Here is a 21,706-nt window from a genome sequence, read left to right on the forward strand (position 1 = left end):
AAACATGATGGTTAGTTTCAGGTTTATTCTAGCCCTGTTAGCATCAGTATTTAAATTAAACAACTTTTAAGGCAATTTGGTATATAAAGGATTTCGTAGGCGTCTTTCTCAATCAATTTGTTCCCAGACTTTAGAGGGCTTCAAAAAATATGCTATGCTGCGTTCGATGACACCTCAGAGCTCGGCCCTCGGAATGACGTCACACCCGATAACCCCAGCTCATAGTGCACAGGAACAATGTTTACGTTAGCCAGCTAGCCATGGTTATTAAAACCAGTAAATAATTACAAACTACGTGTATTAAAACATCTACAGATGGTCATTGGACAGTACCATGTGTACGACACATTTAATGACAGAAGTGCTAATAAACAGTAAAAACCCTCTGAGTCAGGAAATCATGAAATCTCTGAGTCTCTGATAATATGGTACTGATTTAAAAATACAGGCAAAAGATAATTTTAATCATTTTGTTTAAGCTTAGTGATGTCACAGGTAAACATGAATAAATACACATATTTTGTTGTACATTGTGATAAAACCATATAAGAACACAAAAGAATAAAATGTAGCGTTTCTTTAAAGCTGATTTGTAAACCATAGAACCAAGTACCACAGCAAAAGGGTGTAATGTCCCATACTGCATACAATAATGTGTTTCATAGCAGGTTTACTGATGTGTATTCTGATCTTCCTTTAGGTTGGTACAGAGGCTTTGCCACCAAGAAGCCTTCCATCAAGGTAATTATAATATTATATATATTGAATATACAGATACTGGGTTTACACTGTGTTAATTCCTATAGGCTACATAAAGATTTCTGTATTCTGACTCTATTTCTTTGTATTTGAAGCATGAGGGACACAGAGAATTTTTTTTTTATATGAAATGTAACATGACCGAAGCTCCTCTTATTAGTTAGCACATTTTTTTTCATGACTGCTAAAATAATATTTAGCCACCCATTGTTTCACATAAGCTTGTTCGTCAAATGAAGTGGAAGCAGCACATCTGTACACGGCAATCTGAATCCCAAGCTTATATCAAACACAACAGTGTTTTTATGAATGATAATATGATGTGAGGGACGGGCATCCCAGAAATAACTCTGTCTCGACAGCAAAGAGCTTAATGACCGATTAACTTATTGAGCAGAGCTTTGAACAGACAAAAATAGAAATCTGCTGACCTGTAATTCCAGAGGTGCTTTAACAAAGGCACCGTTTTAACCATGATATTCTGAATTCATAGTACAGAGGTACTAAATATAATGCCATCCACAACAGTGAAAAAAAATACAGCGTATATGATAATAATAAAATGAAAATAAAATTTGAATTGTACATCGCACCTTGGTATGAGCGCCCCATCATTTTCCTTTTAAATTGCAATATGAAACTGTACAGATGTGCAGTATTACTAGTATCGTTGGTGGCTGTGGCTCAGGAGGTAGAGCGGGTGATCCACTAACCAGAAGAGCGGTGGTTTGATCCGCGGCTCCTCCAGTCTGCATGCAAGTGTCTCTGGGAAAGATACTGAGCCCTAAATTGCCCCTGATGGCTGTGTTGGCAGTGTGATAGAAAAAGCGCTGCATTTAATGTGTGTGTGAACGGCTGAATGTGACCTGTAAACTGCTCTGAGTGGTCATTCAGACCAGAAAAGAGCCACATAAATTCAGTCCATTTATCATTTACTACTGCCCTGTTTTCCCTCCTGTGCAGAGTTTGAGATCAAATTTTGTTTTCTTTTCTGCCAGCAGATGGTGCAATTAGTAATTTGAAAACCAGTCACTTTACCAAAACAAGGTTTTTATGGCAGTTTAGATGTAATTTGTAACATTAAATACTTGCCTGCTGCAGGACATATATATACACAACATTAGGATTTAACGTTTTTGACTGAAGCATAGAGAAGTCTTTATTTTCTTAAATCTATATAGATGGACGGATGGATGGTAGATAGATAGATAGATGGATAGATAGATAGATAGATAGATAGATAGATAGATAGATAGATAGATAGATATATACTTATGTTATGCCTCCAGTATCACACACAACAGTCAAACACAAGAGCATAGGAATAATAAAAGGTAAAAATGAATCAATAGTAAGTTCACTGCACTGAGATAATAGTCTCGCCACCAGAACTACTACAAAGCTGTCCCTGTAAAGAAGCTTGTGCTCATGGAGATATTGTATAAACAGGGTTAGGGTTACAAATCTTTTAATTATAAGGGTGATTGAAAGACTCAAGTAACTGAGGCAGAGGATTGAAGTCAAATATAAATACAGATTAAAAGATTAATAACTGAAGCTATACAAAGTTTTGCATTAGACTAACATAGCCTGTAAAATGATGGTACAGCAGAAGTGTATTTAAATAAATTTATTTAAAAAAATAGTGAAAACAGTACAAGTAGAGACTAGAGATATAAAAATATAAAATCCAATAAATGTCTCCGGTCTCAGCACAGAGTTTGTTCATCCAGTATCACTGTGATGGATCCTGTGCATCATGCCCAGTCAGAGGAGAACATACAGTAGGTGCAGAACTCTGAACAACACAACAGCATCACTCCTGACAAGAGATCAATAACCTGCACTGCAGTAAACGGTTATTAAATCTGACTGACAAATCTTTTCCTCCCATATTTTTCAGTATGGAATGTATATGATAGGCGTCATCAATTAGAAACCTGTGGCAGAGCAGGCTGCAGAGTCACGGTACAAAGAGAGAGAGAGAGAAGATGTCACGTCCGTCCACCCGCGGAACAAACAGAGTGTAGCAAAACAACCAGATTTATTATTAGAAGCATGAGAGCAGCAGGTAATTTCTGCTCTTCTATATGTGGACTCTGCTTTAAACTGAAATGTCAGGAGCTGAAGTGTTATGTGATGCTGCAGAAAGGTTTTTAAGAAAGCAGAAATCTGTCCAGTCCTGGTAAATGTAGGTGTTAGTGGCTACACGCTGTCCTTCTCTACTCTCATCTGCTATTTACAGTTCTCGCTAACACCCCTCCATTTTGTTATGTTCTCTGACTGCCCACAGCCATTCGCCCCCATACTCTCTCTGTGCTGGGAGAATTAGTTGTGTTCACCGTGGCCAATTCCTTACATCTGGGAGATTAGAATTAGAAAGATGAACTGCAAGGTTGACAGTTGGCATCGCCCGGTCTCTCGTGCCATTCCCGGGCTAAGCCGAGCCACAATAGGGCTCCTGCACGTTGCTGTGTGTGGGCTCAACATCCCTTTCCCCCCCCCCCTTCTTCATATGGATGAGAACGTTAAGCAGACATTGTTCATTTCCCTTTAACGTATAATGTGACATCGGTAGAATTGCAAAAAAATAATTGCGATTTTGTTAATAACACAAACATTGCCATGCACTTCTGTTGCGGGAGAATTAAAGACAGCATCCTGTCACACTTGCTAACATCTCTGCTCCTTCCTCTGTCCACAGGGGATTTTCCCAGTCAGCTATGTCCACTTGAAGAAATCCACAGTGACCAACAGAGGGTGAGTTGCACGACAAAGTGTGTTTCTTTTGCAGTGTCAGAATTAAGAGCACACTGCTTAGCCAGCTTTTCTTATTTTTCATCAATTCGAACATAAACAGAAAAAAGCGTTGTTTACAAAGAGTGATGAGAAAAAAAAAACATAAACATATTCGAGAAAAGGAGTGCGAAACGTAACTTTTGTTTTTGACAGAGACGTTTACAGCCTGAACTGCCTGAATGGGTTAAAAGCTTCGGATGGACAACTTGAATGATGCATTTCAAATAAACCCATTAGGCTACACTCAAAAGTGGGCGTCACTCAGCATACACTATTTAGTTGAAGTGGAGTATATTTGCTTTTATGCCATTATCAACAAAAGGACCCCACATGTAATTTATGAGAACCTAATCTCCTCCATAACCATATCATCCAGCCACTTCTTAAAACAAAGGGAAAACTTAGATTAGCATTCTCTTAGTGATTAAAAACGTAAAGAAAGTGTAATTATACAAACATCGATTGACTTGCAGGGTCTCACCTCCGACCCCACACGTTTCCTCTTGCTACTGATTCGGATAAATCCTGGTTGGGTATGAGTGCCGATAAGCTTCCAGTGATCTCTAGAATGACTTTGACGCAGAACTTTATATTGACAATGATATCGTATGTGCTGTCAGAAAGGACGTCCATGTCTGCAGAGGACAGAATAAAGACGGAGACACAGACAGACAGCAGAGCTCTTTATCAGCCTAAACTCATTGAAGTAAAAATCTTCAGGCTGGGATCTGTGGTTCGGTGCGGACTGGGACTTGGCTGTTGTATCACCACCCTCCAGTTGATTCACCACATAGCAGGAGCACTCTTGTTTGCACTCAAACAATCAAAAGTGCAGACTTGGAAATTGACATTATTATACTCCCTCGCACTGGGAGTTGCACTTTGTGAAATCTGCTTTGCTGTCTCACAGAGTTAATGAGGTGACACACCTACTGCATCTCTGAAGTTCGCCCAGAGCTTCCTCGCCACAGACCATCCCCCCGACTCACAGTGTAATGGAGATGTTTCACTGATACAGTTTCAGCGTTCACTCTTTGCAGCGTAGGACCGAGCTTAGTGAGCAAAGTGCAAAGTCTCACTAGAGATCTAACCTTTGGTGTAATGTTTCTCTATGAAAGTGGTCACACAGGGAGGAAGTGTGTGGTGGTTTTTTACCGGAGAGCTCCACCCCCGGTTTCTAAGTGCAGCCAGAGAGAATATCATTACTGTAGTTCTTTTTTTTAAGATTTCTTATAGAGTTGTTCTGAAGCAGTGACCTGCATTCATGTTGTTTTTAATGCTTGCTTCAAAGTTGTACGTATGTAATTACATTACTTTAATAGAGCAAAAGTACTCATCATTAGACTCAAGTGATCAAATACCTCTGCAACAAAAGTCCTCTTATGAAAAACACATTTAAATTCACTAGAATTTGGAATTTTATTTCACATTGCACACATTTATTATCAATACTTTAAATATGCATTTTTCATTGAAATCAATAAATTATTCTCTGAGAAAACCGACCTATCTCATAATGTTAAAGAAAGTGGGAACAACTAATTCCTGGAGCTGCCCCATGGTCCATGATCTGGTTCTTTTCCCCGACCCAAACTCCATCCTTCCACCAAGTGTCATGGAAATTGGTTCAATTGATTTAGCTTAATCCTGCTTGAAACAAACACACCAATGGACAGGGTTCACATTTGACATCTTCTGTATTCAACATTTGTTAACAAATATTGTGATATTATAGTTTAACAATCAAGCTTAACTTTAACAACAGGTATTCACTGATGATCAATAGTGAACTGACCCCTAAGGTTAAACTAAAGCAGGTGATACCTCTGAATGTAGCCCAGTGGTGAGGGTAGTTTGAGCAAGTCAGCAAAAAAGACAACATGTCAATAACACATCATATCTGTGGCCCCATTGAAGCATGACCACAGAGGGCGCTGTTGTGAGGATTGTACTGTAGTTGGTATTAATATCAACCAACAATACTTAGATACGTCATATTTTAGTTGAATCTCCAGGCACAATACTCTCAGTTTTTTTAAGTGGTTCTCAGAGGCACAACTAGAATACAAATTCCTGTCATTGTCTATTTCCTCAACGCAATTTCCTGAAAATTCACAATATGGTTGTTTTGAAAATCATAATGTAGATTCTACACTGACATCTGTATGTGTGCGTGTGTGTGTCCTTGTGCGCGCTCATATTCATGCACGTCTTTTTTGTCCACTGCAGGTTGTGCGAGACGGTGGTGCCCCTCGAGGACCCGATCATCACAGAGACCACCTCCACACTGCAGGAATGGGGGGTCCTGTGGAAGCAGCTCTACGTGGTCAGTAGCACTTACATCAGAACAAGACACTAAGCCGAAATAAATGTGAGAGCGGATTCGACATTAGCAAGATATCCGAGGGAGTTGAGAGAAAAACAGCTTTTTGCGAGAAGAAATTGCATCTATCATTGTTTCATTTGTATCCTCCTGAGGGGGTTTGATGGACTGTGCTTTCTAGAGTATGTTTTTCTTCTCCGCACTCAGGAGGTGGGGAATAGCCTGGGATTTAACCCAATCATGCATTGACACTTCCTTTCGATTTTTCCCCATAGCACGTCATTCCGAGTCTCACCTTACATTTTCATATACGATCTGCGTGGGGACAGAAACGGTGGCCGGGTACGGATAACGGCCTTCAGACCTGTCATATGCGATTTCATGCTGTGTCATTCAGCCATTGATTGATCCTCGCCTGCCTCTAGTCGTTTTCTGCATCATCTTCAAATCCACCACCTCCAGTCAGCCTTTACTTGCCGGGCAAACGTGATTACTGGAAACTTAAGGCGTCCTTAATCCTGCTAAGTGTCGAGGGCGCAGGCCGAAGTGGTCGGTGGGGTTTGGAGTTTGGAGCCGAGTGGCTACGTTGCAGAGCTGGCAGCATTTTTTTTTTACATAACCTCTCACTGAGGACTGCTCATGCTCTGAGCAACCAAGGAGCCCGGAGGCATTGGTGTGGTGATGTAACTTCTTCTGAGGCCTGACTAATGTGAAGGGCTGATTTAGCAGTGCTTGTTTTGGTGCTCACCCCCCTGTGTGATATGGGCCATGTTGCCACAGTTGCATCCACGATAACAGGGGTTCTCGTATTGGCTGGATGTTGATCGTTTTCACCGGATTTTTGCCAATTAGAATTCATGGTGCGACTTCAGGGAACGATGGCCTCAGCAGAACTGTGTATCCGTTGTAATGTACACAATGAGCCCTCGTGGAGTAGTCGTCCAAACGGGCTCATCAACGCTGACAAAAGCCTTTTGTTTTTCAGCAGCAACCAGCCGCTGAGAACATGCACTGTTGTCCTCATTAAATTTGCACGGGCACTGTGGCGGTGCTTAATCTTTCCATTTATGCAAGCAAACCTGGGAGGTAATGTGGGCCTGTCCTATCATTAGGCAGAAAAGTGTTGTCCTTAGTCTGTGAGAAACGCTGATGAAATTCATTACCGTGAGGAGGTCAAAGCACACTTACCAGGGAGAGGAGTTAACATGTTGTTCTTCTATGTGCTGCAGGAGTGGTTCGGTCAGAAAAACACTTACATACTATGCACATGCAATGTTTTTCCTTGTTCAACTGTAGTATTACACAGTATGAGGTGAATTCTGGGATGATTTTCAGTATCAGTCTTTACACAAATGCCACAGTAGTAGGACATAACATATCCTGGCTAAGTCTCTTTTGGCTGCTTCAACAGAAACACAAGGTGGATCTGTTCCATAAGCTCCGTCATGTGATGAACGAGCTCATCGACCTGCGACGGCAGCTGATCCAGGGTCATCTCGCCCAGGACCAGACTCGTGAGATCAAGCGGCACATCACAGTGCGGCTTGACTGGGGCAACGAGTGAGTAACGCTTAATACTGAACGCACATGCATCAAGAGACCGGGCTGGGGATTGAATGCTCCACAGCAAACATTTGTCTTTAACAGTTGGCCACCAAAGAATACAATATTTCCTTGGCACTGGAGAGATCTACAATGCCGGCTGAGTGGGTGCATAATAGCATCCTCTATAATGTAATTTTATGGTCATTTAGCAGATGAGTGAATTTCAAGCAGCTTAAAGTCAACGCACATCCCCCTGGAGGAACTGTAAAGCTGTATTCCTAGGGTTGCCAGTTTCAGACTCCATCCAACTGAGCACAGACAGGCATCCATATCAGAGATAAAGATGTGAGGGCTCCAGCTCGGCGGAGGAGGAGCTTCATGTGGACGGGCCATCTGTCAATTTAACATAAGATTCATTGCACAATTGCACATAAAAAACACTTGCTTGTTCACTCTGAGCTCCCTCACAGGGTCGGTCAGCGTCACAGTGTGTGTTTCACGATTGAACAGTACGTCTTAAAGGGGACATATTATGCCCGTTTTACTACAGTTGATATGGTTCCGTGGGGTCTTAATGAAATGTCTGTTACATTTTTTGGTCAAAAAACCACAAGGATCATTTAAAACAGCACCTTTTTACCCTGTATACAACAGCCCTCCTCAGATTGACCTGTTTTGAGTGCCCCGCCCCCCGCCCCCTCTCACCGCCCCGCCCCCCCCCGTCACTCACACACACACATCCAGTTTTCAAGTCTTAAATCTCCCCTTAGCATATTTAAGGTTAAAATCATTTTAAGTCACTGTCCTACACATATATTTCTGTATCCGTTTGTTGTGTTTCTTCATTGAAGCTACAATTATCAAACTACTACACCTTCTGCTAAAGATGTACATTATTTAAATACATGCAATTAGATATGTGTGTATACAGCATATAATTGCATATGTGTATTTATTCATACAGGGCATATATTCTGAGCGTGCACACACACACACACACACAGACACACACACAGACAAAGGGATCGTGGGCGGCTACAGCTGTGGAGGCTAACACTGCTGCAACTTTTGCGGCGAAATGCACTTAAAACCCCGGGTATGAGTTTATTTTAAAGCGAGCGACGGAGACGGCAACGAGCTGCTGGTGATCGGCTCAAAGACTGGGGGGGGGGGGCTATGCCATGTAGACCGACTGTGACGTCAATTCTGGTCGTATTACCATTCGGTAGACGGTAGACACGCCAGATACCCAAATTAACGTGTAGAAGCACTACAAACGTGGAATTTTCATAATATGTCCCCTTTAATGTTGAGAACATTTAGAAGTAGAGCCTGGGATACTGTGTTCAGCCTGTCGGGGGTTTGTGGTGCACACTGACCTGAAAGCTGCAGTGATGATATTTCATGGTCACCGCAGCCCTGAGAGAACTCTGTGACTTCAGGCTGAACAATTTGGTTTAAGTAAAAGGTTATATATATACACTAGTACAGCATGAATCAGTGGTACATGGATGCCAAGTATATTTACTGCAGCTCTGTACTTAACTCTTTCATTCCCACACTGAGCTGCACATCACTGTTCAAACCCATGAATCCTCGTTCCACTGAAGAATCCCACTGTTCCCAGTGATGGTAAACATGCTGGAATAAAACGATGCACAAGTCAAATCTAAAAGTGTCCTTCAGGCAAAATGACGTAGCAACAATTAAGAGTCTCCTGTTTAAATATTCACAGAGTTTGTAGAAAACTGATACATAATGCAGTTCAATTTATAGTATAAATAGAAGTTGAGCTGTTTAGGCAGGAAGTTGGGATATTTTTACTCCTCTACTTTTCTGAGGTGAAGCTTAACAACTTTAAATCCTGTTGCTATGAAATCTATCCAAACATTTAAAATAGTTTATATAAAAGGGTTAGGGTCAGCTACCACTGTTTCTTGGCCATGAACAATTGTTTTGCAACCAGCACAGACCATAACTGCACCAGCCAGCCCAGTACAAAGACTTACTGTATATCCCAAATGTCAAACTACTCACTATCAGGATATTATCTTCGGATACCCGACGAATGGTGGAGTAAACAGAACAGTATTCCTTCTTAAATATACTGTTATAGTATAATGTAGCATGTAGAATAAATACTCAGATAAAATACAAGTAACTCAGAATTATACCAAAGTAATCTAAAGGAAATGTGCTGAAAAGTGGTTATAAAAGATTTTTTATAAAGGATTTTTAAAGATTTTAATGTGTTGAGATAAACATCTGATATCTGAAACTTTCCCTTTTCACCATAAATTGTATAATGTGACATGTTTGACTTTTTAAACTCTAATTTCTTTCTTCCTTCTCTCCTGACCCCTCTTTCACAGGCATCTTGGTTTAGACCTTGTTCCCAGAAAGGAGTTTGAGATGGTGGATCCAGATCAGATCAGCGTATCTGAACTTCACAAGCTGGTACGTTGGATAACATTATATTTAAAAAAAAAAGTGCATGCTGTACAAATTCCTACCCTGAATTATTAAATAGATTAAATTAATAAAGCGAACATGTGCATATGATTAAAAATGCAATAACTAATCCCCAGCACATGCATACACTCATCAGTAGCCATGACTCACATCACGAGGCCTTTATGAGCTTTGTTTCCATCACACAGAGCGGTTTTACATATAAGAAAGTGTTGCTGGATGTGTAGGGATGTGTGACCGTACCGATTATCAAACCATCCATAAGAAGGTGACTCACAAGAGATGGAGCACGATGCAGCTGCTGCAGCCGCCTCATGTGACCTGTTCTTTATGCTTATCTCACCGCCATATTGAGTGTGTCCCTTCCCTTGCGTCCACGTGACTCCCACCAGCCCCGATCGCTGGCTCGCACTGCAGACGTAATGCAAAGTGACAGGGCCAGGTGAGGCGGGGGGTAAATACATAGGAATGAATTATTTATTGTTACTTTTTTTTCTTTTTTTTTTGATAAGTTAACATAACATATTTTAGTTCTGGTTGCTCTAACCCCCCCCCCCCCCCCCTAAACAGACTAGAGATACATTCCCATGAATAAATAATGTCTCGAATGTACTCTGGCTGCCGCGGTGTTGGACTTCCAAACCTGTCCAGGGACACAGGGGAGACTTTCAGAGGCAGATCTAATTTTAGACGCACGTGATTACAGCACAGATGTTATGAAATGTAATGTAATTCTGCTGGAGATGGTTATCTAGCAGGGGGACCCTTTCAGGTTAGCTGCTGATGCGCCCTCCATCTGCTGATCAAAACATGTTCCACATGCCCTGCAGCCTCCCATTATCCCGTCGCCATGTTTCTCAGCTTTGCAGACACACACACGGTGTCGGTGCACTAAATGCTCTGTCCAGAAACAACAGCGTAGCTCTGCCTTGGCAAAAAGCCGCCTGACTCTGTCGATGAAAGTGAGCTGGTTTTTCTGGCAGGGCACGAGGTCTTGGCACCTCCTCAGGTAGGGGAGTAGAGGCGTTCTTTCAGGCTGCTGAGCAGAGAGGTATGTGTGGGCGACAGCGGCTTTGTCCTCTCCTCGCCCACACGCTCACATTTTGCCTCATGTGGGATTCTTTTAGCGCCGCAGGAACAGTAGTGCCGACACTCTGCATGTACGTAGGTGAGATTTCTGTCCAATTTGAATCTTCAGCTGAGGCCTTACTTCGGTAGCCTGTGTCTGAAGCTGCTCTGAGGTAAATAGGTTCAGCTCTGTGTGGGAAGAGGACTGATCTGACATCTTCTCTTTTGAACTTCACTCCTTTTTAGCACGTATCCAGCAGACACTGTGGTCAGCAAAGCACAAATCAGGTACAGTCCTTTCAAAGCTCTTCTTCTGTCTGTTCATCTCTCATTTCCCCAAACATACCATCCCCTTCAGACTCGTAGCTGCTGGTTGGCTGTAATCCTGGTGACCTATAAGAGCATGTAGGGTTAAAATTAAAATTACAAGGCGTCGCTGCCAAGCTCCATAAGAAGCTCACAGCAACTCTGCCAGGAAGTGAAGGTTGATTCCCACTGGGACCACATATGCCCCAAAGTATGCAGGAATGGTGCTTTAAGTCACTTTGAATAGAAGTGTCCACTGTATTTTAATTGTTTGTGAACACCGGTTTAAGGACTATATTAAGAAGTGTAACATTTTTGTCTTTCTGCCATAGTTATCGTTATCTTAATTCTAATAGATTTCTCATAGAGGCTGAACTGATTTTATAGAGAAAGATGTGAAGCAGAAGTGGGCAATGTTTGGACCCTCGATGGAAGTTAAGGATTTTATCAAATGTAATAGTGAAAACTTAAAACAATTTGCATCTAGATGTTCTTTTTTTAAAGATATCAGTTATATGGTATACTGCGATATTAGCCTTTTTTCCTATATAAATAAATAACATAACATAATATCACGACAAATAATGAATGATATACTAATGGGGAAAGCTTTGTCTGGCCTTGAATACAATCATATACGTCACAGATAAAAATCAATGACAACATGTTGGGCAATAAATGTGAATTCAGTTGAGTCTTCACCTCACCTCAAAGGGTTTATTTTGTAATACTAACCCTTCATTAGTGATGGATCATAGGAATTCAGAATCGTTCATTCATGTTTTCTCTATCTGGACCGCACCCTGTATGTCGGTCTACAGTAAACACTGTGTTCTACAATGGACAGGATGTAATAAAGTATAGAACATGTACTTGTGAATGACTCACCCCATCATTGATCTGTGAAAAACAACTTTATCCATAAACAGAAGAGCAGTTGCTTGGACTCCTCCTCCGTTGGGACCCGTCTACTTAGCGGTCACTGTCTTGTGCGTTCCCAGGGCGACAGCACGAGACAGCGCCATGGCGACGGTTGCCGTGTCCCCGTGTCGCACCACCTCTTCATCAACCTGAAGAGCTTCACCTACAACAGCATCAGCGAGGACGCCGACGTCTTCTTCTCTCTGTACGACACGCGCGAGGCCAAACAGATCAGGTGCGTGGAGGAATGTCAGTGAAAGCATCTAACGGCCTTGGATGGTACACACACACGCGCGCACACAAACAAATTAAGGTGCCTTGCTCAGGGGCACTTAGACAGTGGGGGTAGGGAGAGTCCGAACAGATCCATGTGTTGTCCATCCAGGTATGTTTTATTGTCACTGCGAGGAGTCGAACCAGAGACCTTCCAGGCTGAAGTCCGTAACTTTCTGCCCATAGTCCAATTTTTCTGCCACTAGTCCACCGCCTCTCACACACACAGACACACACACACACACACACACACAGACACACACAGACACACACACACACACACACACACACACAGACACACACACACACACACACACAAACACACACACACACACACACACACATATCTACTCACTGGTTGTTGTCTCTGTAGCTGACTCCCGGTTTCCTTTGCAGTGAGAAGTTTATGGTGAAACTGAACAAAAATGGCGGACCAAAGAATCCGGAGAAGGTTGATCGCCTGTGTGCTCTCTTCACGGTAACACCCCCCCCCCCCCCCCCTTCTACCCCGTGAATACATATATTCAGTATTTCTTCTGCTGACGTTGAACCTCTCATCTCCTCTCTTCAGGACCTGAGTAGTAAAGATTTGAAGAAGGACCTGTACATCGTTGCACACGTCGTAAGAACTGGTAAATAAACTAGCTTGGTTTCACATTCCTTATTATTAATGGGAGAGATTTTTTCCCTGTTTGAATCTTCTTCTCCTTGTTGTGTCCAGGTCGCATGCTGCTGAACGACTCAAAGAAAGGCCCCCCCCATGTGCAGTACAGACGACCGTATGGCTGCGCTGTTCTCGCCATGAGCGATGTGTTCCACACCATCACAGACCTCAAAGAGGAGAAGGACTTTGTGCTCAAAGTTTATACGTGAGTACGAATGAATCTGTTCGTCCTCCTCTTTCCTCTGGATTATAAATTCCTCTGAAAAGTGAATACAAAAGTGTAATTGCCTGACTTCTGGACTTTAAAAGGGAAAGCATCCAAGTATTTCAGCTACAGAGGTGTAAATATTGTGCAAATGTTGTTCCTGATAACCTAGTGCCTCAGTGTTGATGAGCTGTGTTTTCGACCAGAATGATAATGAAGTGTCCTCTTGAAAATCAATAGTTGCTCGCCCCGGGCCTGAGATAGGACACTTGGCGTGTTGTGAATCCGGCTGCTTCTGTTAGGCCTCGCCACAGAGAGCCACTCTTATCCACCGGCCGACCCAGGGAAGGAAGGAGACGCAGAAGGAGAGAGGAAGACACTGAGAGCGATGGCACACGGATAATTGAGCAAAGTTAGAGGACAAAGGAAAATAACAACAAGCTCAGCGTTTTCTCTTGCCAGTCAACAGCTAGAATGTCTCCCGGTGTGTCCTCCTCGGTGTCCGCTAGGGGTCAGAGGTCATTCAAACACTCCCATCCTGTTATATGACGTTTTTCTTGTGGAGAAGTATAAACTTTACATCTCGGTGTGAAATCTAGATTCCTGGAATAGAAAGCTGTCGTTTTTATTGGATTTCTCTGCTGAGGCGCTGAGCTCTTCCCTTTGAAGAGCAAGCAGTGATTCAGTAGTGAGCTGCCTCCAAACTGTCGGCTCCTATAAGGCTCCAGCCCGTGCATTTCCCCATGCCTTTCCCAGGGGCCTACGGGCCCACAGTAATGAAAAAGGCTGGTAGAGGGCTGGCTGTCAGGTTTGCTTAGTGTGCTGTGCATTTGGGCTAATGTGTTGCTTGATAGCACCTCCCCCTGCTGCTGCTTTTCTCCAGGAGGAAATCGGCTCTGGGACACATGCTGTTCATATAGTCCCCATGCACAGAAACCCCATCCCTCCATCTGGACCCACTAATGGGTGCGTTGCTACAGCCCGGCTCCCTCCTGTCTTTTCTCTCCAGGTGTAACAATGAGAACGAGTGGTACCAGATACATGAGAACATCATACGCAAGTCCAACACCAAGTACTCGGCTCCCAGCACCAACTATGGTAAATTTGTTGTCTCTGTAGATCTATTAATTATAGTTAGAAAGTCACTTTTTCTGTGGCTGAAGTCACAAAGATATTTATGTATTCAGAAGCGAGGTGTGCAGTCATCACACAATAAGCATTCGTGGAAGTTGCCCCAGATTTTGAGAAACACAAGATTTAGAGCTGAATCCAAACGTCACTTGTGATGTGCAAAACTGTGAAAAATGACATTTGAAATAAATTCCTCAGCAGCTTTTCTCTGCTTTGTCCCACTTACCCTGAATAATCGACAGAACACACTATCGCCAGTTTTTATAAACTATTTATTTTTCATATTTACTGTTTCCAAGAAGTTGTTCAGAGGGAGACTGTGCTCAGTGAGCTGCGGTAAATCCACTTACCAGAGACAAAATGTTTTTTATAATATGTGTGAACCATGACTTTGTTAAGAGCTGTTAAACATCCCTTACTATTTAACAGTAATTTTCACTGTGTCCAGGGCTAAATATGACATTACATGATTATTGATTTACTGTTAAAGGTATCTATTTGCCTAAAATGTTTTACTTTAGTTAAAATAATCAATTTTGGATTCAACAGATTAGACTCTTTTTATTTAAAGGGGCCAAACAAGTGCACATTGAGTGAAGTAAATAACTAATAATAACCTAAAAGCACATGAAGTTTATTTACTTTCATATTAAAACTGCATACACAAGCAACACAACATATAGGTTGTGCTAACCTATATGTTGTGTTGCTTGTTTATGACAGCAGGAGATTTGTGAAATGAAGTATTTAAAACAAAATCCAAAACATTTAATTAATTATTAACCGAACTGCTGCGGCAAGTCGCTCCAAGTCTGCAGGCAGCAGGATCATATGCACAAGCTCCAACTGGCCAACTGTCTCAGAGTCCACTAGGATTCTGGTTTACATGAGCGTGGTGAGGCCTGAGGCTCCACGGCTCTTTGGTGACGCGAGTTCTCTTCAGTCACGGCCCCGGATCAGTAGAATCAGGTCATTAAAAAGAATTGTTCACCAAATCGTCCAGTGCTTGACCGGAGCTCAGTCTGCGTCTACGTCTCACCCACTGAACTGAAACGTGGCCAAATCAATAGTGTGAATTCCTCATGATCCTCGGAAGTGGAATTTCTGCCACCTTGACAAGCTCTGACAATAGTTTTTTTTAAAGTTTTTAAATGTTTTCTAATAAGCTCTAAGTGTTTTTCCCGATCACAATCTCTCTAATCGTCTACTGATATTTACTCTAAAAGTGAATAAGTATAAAACGTCAGGCAATTCCATCCAAAAACAGAAACTCCCTTCTAAATATTGTGAAATCATTAAATGGTTCTGCAGTTAAAGTTTTATAAATTTGAATCACTTATCATCACAGCGTTCAATATTTCCCACCCCTGTTAAATACAATTAGCGTAATAGTGTGAATCAAGAAACATTCAATCTTAGAAGTCAGATCAGGTCACTTCACATCTTAGGTACGACACAATCTCTCTGAGCAGGAGTTTACAAACTGGACTCACTGTTTAGCTGAACTCTTCCAATTCACTCTTACTTCTCGTCTCATGAGCGACTCACTGTTTAAATTATGACTCATGCCTCACAAAAATCTGTCACAGGATTTGTGCAGCACCCGTATTTCTCTTTGTTTCTTTGTGTAATTCAACAACACAATTTCTCCTCCCTCTCTCCGTTCTCCCTGGCTCTGATCACGTCTCTCCATCCTCTCTCTTGTCTTGTCTTCTCCTCCCCCACATTCTGACTAATGTCTCTTAAATACCCCTCTGTCCCTCCCTTCTACTCCCTCCCTCCATTTTTGTCTCTTCGCTGTCTTTCCTTCAATTCCACTTTCCTCCCACAACCCCACACCTCCTCATCTGGCCTCTCCCCCATTTACACACACACACACACACATTAACTCCCACCACCACCACCTGCCCCTAGGCCTCATCATTTCCCTGCAGTTGCTGCGGGGCGAGCTGGAGCAGATCAGACGGGAGAACCAGGCTGTGTTCAGCAGGGCCCTGGCACTCACACGCAAGCTGGGTTTCCCAGACGTCATCCTGCCAGGTAAGGAGGCATAGACCAGTGGGTGGTAATGGGGATGGAGAGGTTCAGGAAGGAGGTGAAGATGAAAGGCCACTTGCTCTGGATGAATGAGAAGCAAATGAAAGGATCAGGTTACTCAGGGTGCAAATGAACGAGGCATGGAAAAGAAGGAGGTGGGACGAGTGAGATCTGGGGGGTAAAAGAGTGAAGCAGCAGGAAATGGCCTTAAAGGGCTGCAGGAGAGCAGAGTGGGCTGTGGTGACGAGGGCATGGTCGGTTTCACACACAAGATGTACACGATGTACACGATGTACAAGATGTACACGATGTACAAGATGTACACGATGTACACCATGTACACGATGTACACGATGTACAGTCCAAATGTGAGATAGTCAATCTACAACTCAAGTTTCAGGCTCAAAGAGGTTACATAGTTTCAGTGTTCTACACGACAACCACTAGATTTTCTTCTGTGAGGAGAAATGAGATCTTTCTTAATTCCGACCTCATTAATCATCTCACAGCCCCTGAGATGGATACATTACCATTGTACATGCATTTGTTAGAATAGACACACACAAACAACAGTAAAAAAAAAAAAAAAAAAAAGGTTTTCAAAAAGAGAAGAGGAGGGACAGTTTATTTATTTTTGTATATTTCCTCAGCTTATATTTCACTTTGTATCTACTGAGAATGTATGCTCCTCTCCTCTCCTCTCCTCTCCTCTCCCCTCCCCTCCCCTCCCCTCCCCCCTCTCCTCTCCCCTCCCCTCCCCTCCTCTCCCCTCCCCTCCCCTCCCCTCCTCTCCTCCAGCTCTTTCCACTTTGCCTGAAATACCTCCCAGTATCACTCCTTGTGACTCATCTGTCCCCAAGGAAATGACTCGGATATAAATAACCATAATCTGATTTTATAAATAACTGCAATATCTTCCTGCACCGTTGCCACTGATATTTATTCCATTAAACACTGACCTCACAAAACAAGGTGCTGCTGCAGTCATGAGCTGCAGTGTGCTCCAGCTCAGCGGGGTCATTTCTCATTGACGGGAACAACAATGTGTTCTTGCACATCTGACTCCGCACAGCAGCTTAATTTATGTTGACCACTCGTCTGTGGAGCAGAGGCTGACGTGTACTTATTAACATCGCCTGGGAGGAGACATGATTGTAATCATCGTCCTATGAATTCTCTGAGATGTCCTGCTGGTGTCGTTAAAATTGAACCTCAAGCTGAGGGGGCGGGGGGGGGGGGGGGAATATTCCATGTACTTCTTTAACATTGTCGAGCCGACAACGGACACTTAAAGAAAGAATGAAATGGTCCCAGCAGAACCAGAGATTTGACTTTGTTATTGTGTTAATTGTCATAGGAGACACGCGCAATGACCTCTATCTGACCCTTGAGCGTGGCGAGTTTGAAAGAGGCGGCAAGAGCGTCCAGAAGAACATCGAAGTCACGCTCTACGTGCTCTATGCTGACGGGGACACGCTCAAAGTATGACCCACGTGCACACTAGTCGTTCTGTCCCATATCACCCATGCATGACTCACGATGCGTGTAACCTGCCTCCCATCCTTCCACGCGTTCATTTGATCAACCGCTCACGTCGATAGAAACTAATCTCCTTTCTCCTCTTTTTCAGGACTGCATCAGTTTGGGCAGCGGGGAGCCCAGCACCAGCGAGTACCGCTCCTTCGTCCTCTACCACAACAACAGCCCTCGCTGGAGCGAGATGGTCAAGCTGCCCATTCCCATAGACCGCTTCAGAGGGTCCCACCTACGCTTCGAGTTCCGACACTGCTCCAGTGAGTCAGTAATGCGGCCCAGTGGCAGTCATCCCTCAGCACACCAGTTTATTAGGACAGACTGGATGACGCTCCGAGCCGTGCGAGTGTGTGGTGTGTGCGCAGTGATGATGCATGATACTATGATGTGCTTTTCTTTCAGCTAAAGACAAAGGGGAGAAAAAACTGTTTGGTTTTGCCTTCACGCCTCTGATGAGGGAGGATGGGACCACGCTGTCAGATGAGAGCCACGAGCTGTATGTGTACAAGGTATGAGCGGGTTTCACACACACACACACACACACACACACACACACACACACACTCGCGCTTGGAGTGTGAGACGAAGACACCTTTTGGTTTGCCTTTATCTTTGACCTGTGTGTTTTTAGGTTTTCAATAAAAATAGATGATGGCCTAGCTGCGGTGGTGTAGGTGGGGGGGGGGGGGGGGGGGGGGGGGAGGGTGTTTCTGTGTTGATGGAGCGTCCCGTCCTGGGAGACAGCTTCATAACATGTTTTCAGAGTCTTGTCAGATTTTGACAGCGTGATGAAATGTGTGTTTTTTTTCCTGCTCTCCATCATCAAAAGCTGGAGCTGCTGTGTGATCATGGATCCGCCCTCCATGGTCTAAGAACAATGTGATTTGGTATAATGGGAACAGCGTTTTTACCATTATATACCATCAACTTTAAAATCGACCACAGCTTTAGGGTTGACACATTAATAAATCAATATTATTATGAGTGTTTAAACCACTCAAAACTGGTATCGGGCCTAATCCAGGTTTCTGAAAACATAAGCAGTTGTTTATCAGATCCCAACGTTCCAAAAACCCACGATCATAAGCCTCCAATCACCAACAATGGCCAACTATTATAAAATATGCATTTCTGGTTTTGTCATTGGTCAGAAGCAGCACAACAAGATCTTCCTACAGTTACATAACTGCTGCAAGATGGAGGAGCCAATGAAATGTGTCTGTGCTCTCCAGGCCAGACATTAAAAACCAACATCACTGACACCCTGCTGTAGTTATATGAAGGCCACTCATCCACCAACACTTTGTTCTGAAACGTGTGTGATGATATGTAACAGTCTCCGAGCCTTAATGAACGATCTCTAAACCTCCTGTGTCCGACCCACTAGTGTGATGAAAACGCCACCTTCAGTAACCAGGGTCTGTATCTGAGCCTGCCCTGCTGTAAGGAGGACTTCAACAGCTGCCCCAACCTGCCGGCCAACCTGCCCTTCCAGAGAAGCCCCAAAGAGGCCCTCTGCGTCTCCACCATCCTCTGCTCCACCAAACTCACACAAAATGGTGATCTCATCTCATCTCACATGCTACACTCCTTTTTAATACATTTTCTCTTCACTCTGTTCATTTGGTACTGAACTCTGTGTGATTTTCTGTTTCCAGTCGACCTTTTGGCTCTTCTGAACTGGAAGGCCCATCCGGACCGGGTGTTGGACATCCTCGGTCGACTGCGTCAGATCAGCGGCGAGGAGATTGTCAAGGTCGCTGTCTTCAGATCATTTAATTAATGAGATGCAGGATGTAAAGAATATATATTGTCTCTGTTGCTTCCTTGACCACACACATTTAATTAATCAAATATTTAGATTCCCTAGTTAAAAACTGGAAAACATAAAACTGACTTTATGGATTATAGATCATATAATAACAATAATGATAATATTATCTATGTGTTGATCAGATTTCAGGTTTAAATCTTTGAATGATGATGCATGCTGACTTTTTTTCATAAATAATCAGAATAAAACCTCTGTTAGTGTGTGAGACAGAAGAAGCCACATTATTATTTCAGGACTTATTGCCGTGTGTGTTTTGGATGAAGGGGGCTACCCTTTGTTTCTATTCTGGTGCTCAGCGACGCCTTTAATGTGATGGCGGTTCTAAGTGTTGTCTTCGGTTTTCTCCTCACAGTTCTTGCGAGATGTCCTGGACACACTCTTCTGTCTTTTAGATGACAACACAGATAAATACGGGCCACTGGTTTTCCAGTCACTGGTAGGAAATTTAATAAAACGCACACAACTCCAATTGAATAATTGAATGTGACTTGAAGCAGAGGAAATAGACACAACATCTTTATATACGTGTGTGTGTGTGTGTTCAGGTGTTCATCATCAACTTACTCAGGGACAGCCGTTTCTACCACTTCCGACCTGTCATGGATGCCTACATCCAAAACCACTTTGCTGGAGCTCTGGCATACAAGTACAACAACATCTACTTGATTCATCTCGGTAAACATGACAATTCAAATACACACCCACACCGTTGCATGTGATGTTGACTGTCATCGTCTCTGCAGAGAGCTGGTTCGATGTCTGAAGTGGTACATGGACCGCTCGGCCGAGGTTGTCCGACAGGACCACATCCAGGAAGCCATGAGGGTAAAGAATCACAGTGTCTTGGCTCCTTCTACTGGGATTAATTAGTATTAAGTAGTAAGACATATCGACGTGGTCAATAAGGATAAAGATAAGGGCTGATAAGGAGTAATGTGAGTAGTGAATTCACTGCAGAGAGCAAAGCTAAAAAGAGGGACCTCTGCAGGTATTGATACGTGCAACATTTACACGTTTAAAAAATTTTCGGATAAGATTTAGTTTCGATAACTGAAAGTTGGAAATGTTTCATTAACGTATTGATTTCCAGTCACCATCCGATTTAGTGCTCAGTTGTTATTCTATGTTACGGAGCTGCTCATTTCCTCCCACGTGTCGTGAACCTCGGCTGACTGCGTGTCTCCCTCAGGCTCTGGAGTATCTGTTCAAGTTCATCGTCCAGTCTCGCATCCTGTACTCGAGGGCGACCTGCGGGATGGAGGAGGAGCAGTTCAGGGCGAGCATCCAGGAGCTCTTCCAGTCCATCCGCTTCGTCCTGAGTCTTGACAGCCGCAGCTCAGAGAACCTGGTCTTCACGCAGGTCAGACAGATGAATGTCACCTGTCTTTCTTTATTTTCTTTCATAAATGTATTTATTTTTCATTTATCCATCTTCACAGTTTGAGTTTCAGTGCTTTATTATTTTATTAACTTGTTTCTCATTTCGTTCTTGTGACTTGTTCCACCTCTTTGTTCTGTGCATTTGGTGATTGATGCTTTAACCCCCCGACCCCCCCCCCCCTGTTACCCCATCCTTGGCTTGCTCTTGGACAGTTTAGGGGTGTGACCAGCTGCATGCCTGTCTGTGGTCACGCTCAAGGGCTCTCGTCCATCTCAGTAAGTCACAGCGCCACCCAGTGTTGGCTCGACAGTGCAACAGAGGCTGTCGTGAATGGCAGCCTGTTATATCAGATTGATGTGTTTTAGCTGATAAGCAGTGAGCGGTTTAGATTTTCTTTTTACCGAGATTGAATATGAAGAAAGTTTTCCAGCAGGAAGATCTTGATCTCGTTCCTT

At 43.2% G+C, this 21,706-nt stretch overlaps 1 protein-coding gene across 1 annotated transcript in view; it reads left to right on the forward strand.

Moving 5' to 3' along the window:
- dock3 (dedicator of cytokinesis 3) overlaps positions 1–21,706 on the forward strand; it is a 43,832-nt gene that overhangs the window by 6,413 nt on the left and 15,713 nt on the right. Inside the window, exons 3-24 of the mRNA XM_053425448.1 lie at positions 701–741; positions 3,464–3,519; positions 5,788–5,884; positions 7,293–7,441; positions 9,799–9,883; positions 11,213–11,254; positions 12,274–12,428; positions 12,863–12,944; positions 13,038–13,098; positions 13,188–13,335; positions 14,345–14,433; positions 16,381–16,506; positions 17,861–17,985; positions 18,134–18,296; positions 18,439–18,545; positions 19,424–19,595; positions 19,695–19,792; positions 20,223–20,306; positions 20,416–20,516; positions 20,614–20,695; positions 21,060–21,230; positions 21,464–21,526. Of these exons, the coding sequence (XP_053281423.1) occupies positions 701–741; positions 3,464–3,519; positions 5,788–5,884; positions 7,293–7,441; positions 9,799–9,883; positions 11,213–11,254; positions 12,274–12,428; positions 12,863–12,944; positions 13,038–13,098; positions 13,188–13,335; positions 14,345–14,433; positions 16,381–16,506; positions 17,861–17,985; positions 18,134–18,296; positions 18,439–18,545; positions 19,424–19,595; positions 19,695–19,792; positions 20,223–20,306; positions 20,416–20,516; positions 20,614–20,695; positions 21,060–21,230; positions 21,464–21,526 (2,297 nt within the window). The remainder of the gene's footprint in view (positions 1–700; positions 742–3,463; positions 3,520–5,787; positions 5,885–7,292; positions 7,442–9,798; positions 9,884–11,212; positions 11,255–12,273; positions 12,429–12,862; positions 12,945–13,037; positions 13,099–13,187; positions 13,336–14,344; positions 14,434–16,380; positions 16,507–17,860; positions 17,986–18,133; positions 18,297–18,438; positions 18,546–19,423; positions 19,596–19,694; positions 19,793–20,222; positions 20,307–20,415; positions 20,517–20,613; positions 20,696–21,059; positions 21,231–21,463; positions 21,527–21,706) is intronic.

The sequence above is a fragment of the Pleuronectes platessa genome, chromosome 6, assembly GCF_947347685.1.
Source record: "Pleuronectes platessa chromosome 6, fPlePla1.1, whole genome shotgun sequence".
Taxonomy (NCBI): domain Eukaryota; kingdom Metazoa; phylum Chordata; class Actinopteri; order Pleuronectiformes; family Pleuronectidae; genus Pleuronectes; species Pleuronectes platessa.